This window comes from Semicossyphus pulcher, unplaced genomic scaffold, assembly GCF_022749685.1.
Source record: "Semicossyphus pulcher isolate SPU_LCO1_2020_fin unplaced genomic scaffold, fSemPul1.0.p SCAF_8, whole genome shotgun sequence".
Taxonomy (NCBI): domain Eukaryota; kingdom Metazoa; phylum Chordata; class Actinopteri; order Labriformes; family Labridae; genus Semicossyphus; species Semicossyphus pulcher.
Window position 1 is genome coordinate 3557944 of NW_027211759.1, and position 11184 is coordinate 3569127.

Sequence of the window (11184 nt, forward strand, 5' to 3'; positions counted from 1 at the left end):
GAGGCAAGAAGTCATATTTAAGAACATACTTTTCTCTTTTAAAAGACAAAAACACTTTTACACATTTATCACTTTTACTTTAAAGCATGAATTATACAATGTGTGAGAGTGGAGGAGATGAACAGTTGCTGCGTTCACGTCATTTGTTTCAGAATCAGACTGCATGTCTATTAATGTCTTCATCAAAAGACTGCACATCACATTACATGACACGATGTTTTGTTTCTTTTAAAGATTATAATGACTGTTAAAGCTGCATAATGTTTGTATTGATGCAACCAGGAGCACTTCATGTCCATCCGAGTTGAAGAGAATTCAAATGGACATGGACATCATCAGAAGACGCCACCTTTGTCACAGGTTGGAAACTGAAGCTGCTCCAGGGTTTGTGCCTCTGTACAGATTCTCCCTCAGAAACACCAGCGTCTTCCTCCAGGCGTCTTCCTGAGCGTGGGAATGTGCCACCGTCTCTCCTCCCCACAGAGCGATTACTGCAAAGACAACACACAGCTGAAACACACTCCAAAACTCAGTCTGAAGTCCGGCTCATTAAGAGAGTGTCCGAGTCTGACACTGAACGCACCCTCTCTACGTAGGCGGCCTGATTCAAAGAGACTCGCTCTAGAGTGCAGCGTGTACGGAGGTTCAATCAGGTGACCGGCGTTCGGGTATGAAAGGACAGTGAGCAGGTGGCTGTTCCCGGCGCGCTCCATCATCTCCTTCATCTGGAAACAGGAAGTAGAAAAATTCCAATTAGGTCCACGATGTGTTTCATGTTTCTTTAACTGCACTCCTTAGTTATAGCGTATTGTTTTTCATATCTGTGAGGAAACTTTACAGAACACACACAAGATTTTAAGAACTAAACTTACTGTGTGATTGTAAGACAACTTTACAGAAATCAATTAAAACCATTTCAATCAGTTAAACATCCTCTAAGAGTGGATCGAGCCTGACCTCAAGAAAGCAGTGAATCTTAGAGAACTCGCAGTCTGACTTATAACCTCTCCAAAGTCCAGAAGCTTACGGGACAAATCTTAAGAGAATCTAAACATTATCATTTAAAACATTACACTTTCTGTATTGTTTGGTTTCCACTAAGGTTAGGATGATTTTTAAGGTTATATGAAGATCACTGTCTTGTTTGAGCAGGCAGCCTCAGAGACAGTATGTCGATGTGTACCTTAACATTACATTTTGGTCTGCACCTTGTTGATAATTTAGAAATTTGCACTCTTTCCTACTTTGTAGAGGATTTACTGAAGTCCAGTGTTCTCTGTTGTATACTATAGATATTGACATTTATTGATTGTTATATAAATTTAAATATCAATGATATACTGTAAAATTCGTTGTATAAGACGCACTTTTGATACTTTTTTTTTTCCATCTAAAAAGTGGGCTGCGTCCTATAAACCGGTTTGACCAATGTACCAGTATAAAATGCAGAGAGGTATGTTACTGTGTTACAATATTTTACCCAGAAGATGGCGCCAAGTGGTGCGACACACCTCCAGATGAAACTGTTTCTGGGTCCGAGCCGCTACAACGTCTCCTATTTATAAAATGCCGCAGTGCCGCTTCGTCACGAACATGCACCGTCATGATCGCCAGTGCAGCTGCCACCGTCACAACAATCAACGTGACCGCAACGGTAGCAAGATTGCAAACTCTCCAAGGTGAAAACAGATGGTGGGCTGTAATCTGTGTGTTTTAAATTGAAATAGTGTTGAAATAACTTGTATACAAGTTTTATTAATAAAAAGCTATAGAAAACCTTTTTGCCTCTGTGATACGCCCAAAAACAGACTGCGTTTTATATTCCGGTGTGACTTATAATCTGGATTTTACGGTAGTTGTCTCAGGTGTTATTTGAAAATTGTTCTTGGTTGTTGCAGCTTCTGGCTCCAGTAAAAACTTATTTTTATTTTGTTTTGAGTTTAGTGTCTTAATTTAAAGTTCTGTGACTAAAATGTTACTTTCAACTTCACCTTGTACTGACAGTGAGTGCTCATTCAACACGCTGTGTTTTCATACGATATTGGACATTAAACGTGCCAGCATTAAAAAAACAAACACTAGTCAGTGGGAGAGCTCTCCTGTGTCAAATAGTGGAAGACACATGGCAGGCAAAAAAACACAGCAGCTTTTACACCTGTAAGCTCTCTTTATTACCTGTCTTAATGTTTGCTGTGCTTGTAAAATAATAAAATACATTTGAAATGGGAAATTTATTTCTCAATGAAATTCTTACTATTTATTACTTTGAAAATAAATAAATAATAGAGTTTAAACAACCTACAGTTAACATATTTTTAGCTAAAATAATTTATAATTCCATATATTCCTGTAACTATATTTCTGTAGCGATCAGATAAGACGAAAACAACTTCTGTCATCCTGTGAGCCTGTTAATCACACAGGATGTGCTCATGTCGTTAGACTCACGTCGGTTGCAGACTCGTGGGCGGGCCAGTTCTGATCGTCCTCTCCTACAACCAGCAACAGAGGACACTGGATCCGTCCCACCTGCTCAGAGACAAACAGCAGCAGCGCTTCAGATTAGAATGTTTCTGCTTCGCCTCCAGAGTCATTTATCTGTGGATTGACCACAAATCAGTCGTAGCGAGAGGCAAATTTATTCACACATACTTCTAAAATTAAATTAAATACTAATTTAAATTCTATAACAGTTTAGTCTCTTGACAAATGCTCTAACCTTAAAGATATTATCGCGACCTTTTTCATTAAATAAATGTCTGTAAGTCTCTATCAATCGCTGAATGAGGTAACACAATGGTGACTGAGCCTATGGCCCACTGACGAAAGCATGTGCATTTGCAGTATATAGTATTATTATGTCTGTTGGTGGCGACATTCATGGAAAAAATCTCAAGCGGCGCCCAGTTAGTGACACGTTTTCCATCAGCCAGCAGTGGTTGGTCTGCCAGAGAGGGTGGGCGGAGCTAAGCGGCTGCTTTTCCGCTCTCTCTAAACAGTAATCTACTATAGCTGAACAAACAGAGAAAAGATGGATGACTACAGATACAACTTCAACAAGAAGTGAAAATCCAAAGAAACAAACTCGACGCTCAGATGAAGCAAACAGTCTGAAAAGCAAAGTGAGGAAAATCAAGAGTTAGAAACGTGACAAAGAGAGCCAGCCATAGACGTCTGGTTAAACTGGGAAGAGTGTTCTCATAATTATTGATTATTGTCAGTGGGAGGCGCTCAAGAGTGCAAACATTGAAATCTTTGAGTTTGTATCTTTAATCCAAAAGGCAACTGGACTTGGCTGAAGTTCTTTCACTTCTCACCTGACAGGCTTATTCAGTTCTAAACTGACGGGTGGACAGAGCTATAAGTATGAGCCTCTGTAGGTCATTAGATTCAAGATATTTCTTGTCACTTCGCTTATACAAATGTTGAGTCCTTGATGATCCTCAGGGACTTCCTGAGGCACCACTGGGCGTACAGCTCCCACATCCTGTGATGTGCCGGGCCGTGCGCACCACCCTCTCCAGCGCTTTACGGCCCATGCTGGTGCAGCTGCCGTACCAAGTGGTGAAGCATCCTGTCAGGAGCCAGGAGGCCAAATTTCTTTAGGCGCCTGAGGCCATACAGTCTTTGCTGGGCTTTTTTAACAACCACAGCAGTGTAGCTAGCCCATGTTAAGTCCTTGTGGATGTTTAGCCCCAGGTAGGTAACCTTAAATAAGCTACAGATTGAACATAAGTAACCAAAAACTAACCTAAAATAACTAAAACTAACCCTAACAAAGTCGCCCTCCTCCAACGGCACCAGTCCCTCTTTAGTGTGCTCATAAATGTGTAATCAAGGGTGAGTCGTTAACCTCGGCTGGTGACCCAGAAACTACCTGTAAACTACACAGCAACAAATGTTTATTGATTATTCATACATTTTAACTCCTTTCTAGTTTTGTCCTATAAAATAAAGACAAATATTTTAATCCTGCAGAATAAACATTAAACACTGTGTTGGAGCCATTTTTTGCTTGAATCTAATTATTTCTGAGAGTTTGAGAATTGTTTGATGTGAGATTTTATTTGCATAATTACTAACCTGATTTACCTTATTAAATGGCTCTTTCACTTTAAAATGACGGTCTCCTTGCTGAAGCTACAATGCATTTTAAAGGGCAGCAGGGGGAGAACATAACCTGCATGTCCATGTAGGGCAGAGTAAGGTGGAGACAGACAAACATGGGGAGACCAACGACTGTATATATAGATGGACGACGCGTCTCCATCTGCTCCCATTGTACGAAAGTGATGCCAAAATAGCCCCATGATGGGCGCTGCCATCTTGAGATGGTGACGTCATTTGGAGCCAGAGTCTGCGCAGTAGAGATCGGTGGGTTGATCATTCTTTGTGAACTTGAATAATCCTTTGCTCTTGAGCTTTTTAGCCTAAAAAACAAATGAATACATTCCACAGACAGGCTACGTGAAGCAGTGGTTAACCGGATTTGTTGTAAGAAACCAGAAAACAAATTCTGGGGAGCACCTGGTAGTTTAGCAGTTAAGACTTAAACCATGCAGCTCCACCTTCGCAGGTTTAATTCATGCTGGGATATCTTGTACCAAATACAGATAAAAATACCAGTTCACTCTGAAATGAAAAACAGTTACAACATAAGAAAAGAGCTGTTCAAGGAAAAGAAGAGAGAAAATCCAGCTTCACTCACATCCACTTTGAACGCCGGGTCAGTGGGGATGGGCAGGGGCAGATCTCGATAGATCACCTGCTGCTCCTCGGTGTAGCGAGTCTTCCCGGCGTTTCTGATAAAGTAAGAGTCAGAGGATGAACAGGAACAAAGAGACAGGACTCGAATGCAGACTGCTGAAGCACAACGGGTGCAGCTGAAGTTGTTATAATATAAACTAAGAAGATGATGAGGCAGACAAGAGCCAAAACCAGCAAAATGCAAATAATCAATGTCCCATAGACATGAGAGGGCTGCACGGTGGGGAAGTGGTTAGTGCTGGCGCCTCAGAAGGTTCCTGGCTTGAATCCCGGTTCAGACGTAGTGGCTCTTTCTGTGTGGAGTTTGCCTTTCTCCCCGTGCATGCATGGGTTCCCTCCAGGTACTCCGGCTTCTTCCCACAGTCCAAAGACATGCTCGCTAGGTTCATTGGTGACTCTAAAATTGCCCGTAGGTGTGAATGTGAGTGTGTAAGGTCGTCTGTCTCTATATGTCAGCCCTGTGATTACCAGGGTGTAACCCCGCCTCTCACCCAATGACAGCTGGGATAGGCTCCAGCCCCCCGTGTCCCTGAACAGCATCAGCGATATATAGATAATGGAGTTGGAATGAGCACTAGTGAAGGGCTGGAACGCTTGACCCGTGACGACAACAAACTGGTAGATGCAGAGAAAGTTTCTATACAGGGGAGGCAAGAATATTTATCTTGCTTTTCAACTCAGCAACAAGAGAAGAACAGATGGAGCTGTGCGCGCAAGATCTGTCGCAGTGTGCCGAGGCGGGGCTTTGACGGGGTTAACCAACAGTGAAGAGCATCAGAGAGCCAAACATGAGAGCAACAGAGTCATAAAGCAACCAGCTGGATCAACTTACTGTTTAAAAAAATTGATAATTTGTTCCAAAGATCCGTCAACTGGCTGCACGTGACATCCACCGATACACACTGCACATCTGAGCTGAGAGACCACACACACACACACATACACTTTAAATATACATTGGTTAACAGAAGAACAGCTTTTACTTTAAACACAGAAAGTTCTGAGAGATCTTCATTAAAGAAGTGGAGCTACCTTGCTAAAGTGGCAGAGTCTTACCTTCACAACTTTGGAGTAAGCAGCCATTTTGAGGGTGAAACTGGAGCCGAGAGAAAAACCCAACATGGCGATCCTGCTGCCGATGACCTGAGGATGCTGCTCCAGGACTCTATAGGCCTTCTGCAGCAGGACAACATGTCAGAAGACAAACTGTTACCGCTGCAAGACGGAGGCCAGGCAATCAACATTTTGTGATGCAAGAATAAAATATTTAAATAAATATAAATTGTAGTTTTGTGTGGATTCTATGCTTCATATAAACATAGATTGCTTTTACTATTGTACAAGATAAAGCATTGGAAATGTTTCCTTTACATGTTTGGTAGTCAAGGTGAAGGTGGCAACCAGTTTGTATTTTAGACCAAATCTAGGATGATGATTTATGCACCTAAGAGGGATCCCCCCCCCCTGTTGCTTTTCCTGAGGTTCTGCCTATTAGAGGGTTTTGTTTGTGGATTAGCAGTATCTGAACCGCGAGTGAAGGAGCGAGCGTGTTGATCATTTAAGAGATTACCTTCAGCCAATCAAAACTGCTTCAGCTGCCTAGTTACAAGTTTTTATGTCCTATACCATTTGGTTGAATTGTGGATATATAGAGCCTGATGACGCGCCGCATCACAGTGTGGTACGGCAGCTGCACTGAGGCAGACAGGAGGCTTCAGAGGGGAATTGAAATGGCTCAGAAAATTGTGGGCTGCCCTCTCCCCTCCCTGATGGACATTTACACCTCCTGCTGCCTGAAAAAGTATGGCGTTTAATTAGTGTCAAAACTTGCACGCGCACGATACGAGCGCACAAAACAGTAACCGCGAGCGGAAAACTGATCTGAGATAAATATTCATGAAGCTACACTCACAGCTCTGTTAGAATGAAATGTGTTTAGTTCCTATTTGACTCTAAAAGACGCCTCAAACGTGTCTCAGATATACTCCTACTTTTTAAGATGGATGAGACCAAAATCAAACAGCAATAGTACATCCAGACGACTTTTGTTTAACTTGTTTGTAAATGATTGAAATTAGCTGAGCTAGCTTCTTTTTTAAACAACCCAAGTGAATCTCTTCACAATCTTTTTTTTTTTTTACTGAGGCGTCTTTTAGAGTCAAATAGACACTTTACAAAGACACGCAGATCAATACAAAGACGACTGAAGGTGTTTGTCAGACTCAGAACATTTAAAACAGCACTGCAGCATATTGTGAATAGGAGATGTTGTTGCGGCTTAGACCCGGAAACAGTTTAATGTGGAAGTGTGACGTCAAGCCTTAACCACCGGATTGGTCAAACTAAACAGCCAATAATTGATTCACATTCAAATAAGCTAACCTAGCTGTTGTTACTCACGTTAAAATAAGCTAATCCAGCTGTTGTTACTCACATTAAAATAAGCTAACCTAGCTGTTGTTACTCACATTCAAATAAGCTAACCTAGCTGCTATTACCCACATTAAAATGAGCTAACCTAGCTGTTGTTACTCACATTAAAATAAGCTAACCTAGCTGTTGTTACTCACATTCAAATAAGCTAACCTAGCTGCTATTACTCACATTCAAATAAGCTAACCTAGCTGTTATTACTCACATTCAAATAAGCTAACCTAGCTGTTGTTACTCACATTCAAATAAGCTAACCTAGCTGCTATTACCCACATTAAATTGAGCTAACCTAGCAGTTATTTCTCACATTAAAATAAGCTAACCTAGCTGTTGTTAATCACATTAAAATAAGCTAATCCAGCTGTTGTTACTCACATTAAAATAAGCTAACCTAGCTGTTGTTAATCACATTAAAATAAGCTAATCCAGCTGTTGTTACTCACATTAAAATAAGCTAACCTAGCAGTTATTTCTCACATTAAATGGAAACATTTCCACTGATGGTGAAATAAGACACGATGAACGGGACCACAGGATCGAGGTTTTCTGCCTCGTCACTGTCAGAGACTGTTTTCCTTTCCATTCCCCGTCTTTAAACACCGCTGTATCCCGTACTGAGTTCTGTTTAGTGTTTACTTCACTGCCATCTTCCGTTTTGCAGATCTCTCCATCATAGCCTTCGGTTTTTGCATCTTTTAACCTTTATTGCTTTTCTCTGTGCTGTTTCGTCTCTTTTCTTTCTTTCCCGAAGTAAACAGACCAACGTCAAATTACCAGACTTCTTTCAGCAGACTGATACGTGATTACAGTTAGTCCTCCTGAGTATCCCTAGCAACGGTCTGTTCTTCATAGCAACGGCCTGTTATCAAGAAAAAGACCTTGGAATGCCGTACTTAACCAGTCAGAGTCAAGTATTTGACACAGATGTGTAATAATGTATTGTATAATAATGTAACAGTTCTTTCTCTTGGTAAAACTCCTGGTATGCATATCACTTCACAAAAACATTATAAACAAAATAACATGGAAAATTTAATACAAAGTTTTTTCTTAGTTCTATTCAAAACTTGCTTTGATATCATTTCAGAATATTTCCATGACCATCGTGATCAGGCATGCCCTGCATTGTGTGCATTGTTTTTTTGCCAAGTGCAGGGTGTTAAGAAATCTCATCGTATAAGATAACCTCCAACTCATATCTAATCTCACACCATATCAAATACCGTCTGTCAGAGAATGAACTCTGCTGCCCTGAGGGAACCTGAACGTTGATTTCAAACTGTTTGAACAAAGTCAATGAAAGCAGCAGAATCATTTGATCAAGGCTAACAGCGGCTCGAGGCGCTAAAACTCAGCTTTGTTTTGTTTTTTTACATTCCTTATTGTTCTTGAAGAATGAACTTGGATCTGAAGAAACAGTTGAAACATGTTGTGCTTTACAATGACAAAGCTGCAGCTGCTGAGCCTGGGCATCACAGAGTCAGGTTAGGATGTAAATATTAACTTTGCTTCGGCAGAAATAGTTTGTTTTGGAGTTTTGCTGCTGTGCTAGACATTGATTTGATTTTTTTTAAATAGAAAGTCATGTATTTACCTCAAAGTACTGGTCATCCACCATCTTCCCAGTTTCCATGGTGATATTTGGTGTCAGGTAGTCGAGAGTCAGGGAGGCAATGCCGTGGGATGCCAGGAGTGCTGCACGATACTCCACCAACTGCCCTCCACCTCCCCACAGGTCCAGGAGGCCGGGGAACAGTCCCAGTCCTTCAGAGGAGACAAAACACCAACATGACAATATGTTGATTTTTGATCTTAAGTTCCTGCTTTCTTTTTTTATTTTAAGTACCAGCAAGTTGCAACTAACTGAGGCAATAACTGCTTAACTTTCATGGTTAGTGGAAGTCCATAAGGTATTGTTGCTTTGAATGTCACACCTGACCTTCACCCAGAGGACACCTTTCTCTTGACTCTTCTCTGGTCATACCTGAGGGCAGGAAGAGGGTCGCAGTGAGGTCGCCCTCTGTAATCGGGACCCTGCGGACGCCTGGCGCCATGTACCAGCGTTCCACCACCACACCGGCCAGCGGCACCTGATCCGGGAAGCCCTCAGTCTGGTGACCCCGGTACACCGAGATCGTGATCTCCATGGGAGTCTGCACATTTTTCTTTTTAAGCCTGTGAGTTAATAGTCAAATAACACAAGAGCCGACTCTGATACATAGAATTATTTGGTATTGATTCGTGTAATGTAAACAGCTCTATCCTTATGGGTCTACCTGAGCCAAGGTTTGCTGCCTGGAACTGGTCTGAGGCTCCACAGGAGACCCATCTGTTCAACCCCAGAATATGTCCCACCCTGACTGGGGTCCTCTGAAACTGTAAGATAAACTGGTATAAACAAGTGTTTGTCTTTCTAAATTCTTACAAGATCTTATGATGCTTTAACTATTAATACTTTATTATGAATCCATCGATTATCATGCGCTCGTTTGGCTGTATCATGTAAGCAGTAGGTTCAGTAAGTTATTCCAGATGTCCCTGCACCCAGCGCTGTGTTCCAGCTCTTCCTCTGGGATGCCAGAGTGTTCCCTAGCAAGATGAAACATGTGCCAGCATGTTCAGGGTTTACCTCACTTCACCTTTACTATTTGGGCGCTCCCAGAAAAATAATGGAAAGCATTATTGTCTACATTATTTCTACATTTCAAACTGTAAAAACCTGTTCTGTGTGCAATTACACGATCATACAAAACCAGGGACATTTTAAATGTTTTTTTCATGTCAAACAAAAACTTGATGATTCATGTACCGTTCACAGTCCCGGTGTTGTTGGCTTTGTAGTGAGCAAACGCCTCCCAGCTGTGTCCGTCTTCACATTTGTGCAGGGCATGGATCGTCAGCTGGAAACCAGGCGGGGTGTTCTGGACCAAGATGCTGAACTTCTCGTCCACGAGCCCTCTGGGTGGCTGGACCGACAGCTTCACAAAACACTGTTTCATGTCCATCCTGAACTGAGCACAAACATGAACTGACTCGACTGTGGACGGCTCCTGAGGAGTGTTTGAGTTTGCTCTGAATCATTATCCTCTGTGGTTACGTTTTATTCTCTGGGCATTAATTAAACCCGGAAACACGTTTCCCCTTCATGCTTTAAAACAGCTAAGATATGACTCTTACACTCACTGCCTAGTTTAGTATGTGTTGATCTCTGAATATGCAAATAGCCCCCTAAATCTCCACCCAAGTCTCAAGTCCATCCCAGCTGTCATTGGGCGAGAGGCGAGGTCACACCTGGAGTGATCGCCAGTCATTCACAGGGCTGACACATAGAGACAGACAACCTTCCTCACATTCACACCTACGGGCAGTGTTTCTTTTCAAACCGAGCGAACATCAACGTGACCAGCTGACTTGGACTCAGTATTTCGCCGTGGTTTGGGGATCTAGTTCATCCTCAGGGATGCTAGCGTAGCTGTAGAACTGTCAAGTCACGTGCAGAGTTCTCCTCTGGGTGGTTGTGTCATCCGGCATGCATGATGCTCTGCTCTGTGTGTGTGTGTGTGTGTGTGTGTGTGTGTGTGTGTGTGTGTGTGTGTGTGTGTTAATCCCCTTGAGAGGTGTATGTTGTGTGCTCTTTTAGAGATAGTTTTAGAGGCATTCATTATCCACACATGTTAATGTATAAAAGTATGGAATCACTCATTACATGATAAGCACACATTTAACTGTGATGGACTTTATCTTCATGTTTGTGGCCCTTTAAAAAAAGTCCGCCCTTCTGAAAAAGACGCGAATGCACATTTGATCATTTTTGCCCCGTCTCAATCATTTACTATTATATGTATGATGCACGCATACGTGACTAATTACACGCGTGAGTTCACAATAATTCCTTTTACAAGTCTGAAGAAGAGCACGTTGGCTCAAAGCGTCACTCCTTTGTGCAGAATAAAACCCTTCATGGGAGCTTCCTGGTGTGCGGAT

At 42.0% G+C, this 11184-nt stretch overlaps 1 protein-coding gene across 1 annotated transcript; it reads right to left on the reverse strand.

The window, feature by feature from the left end:
* Positions 1 to 94: 94 nt before the first annotated feature.
* On the reverse strand, positions 95 to 10205 carry LOC138612936 (peroxisomal succinyl-coenzyme A thioesterase-like). The gene is made up of 10 exons (XM_069686470.1): positions 10010 to 10205; positions 9477 to 9576; positions 9185 to 9375; positions 8795 to 8964; positions 5824 to 5943; positions 5600 to 5682; positions 4709 to 4802; positions 2449 to 2529; positions 584 to 725; positions 95 to 491 (listed from the first exon to the last, which is right to left on the reverse strand). Exons 1-10 carry the CDS (start codon positions 10203 to 10205, stop codon positions 355 to 357), a joined length of 1314 nt encoding a protein of 437 aa, XP_069542571.1. The 3' UTR covers positions 95 to 354.
* Between the last annotated feature and the right edge of the window lie 979 nt (positions 10206 to 11184).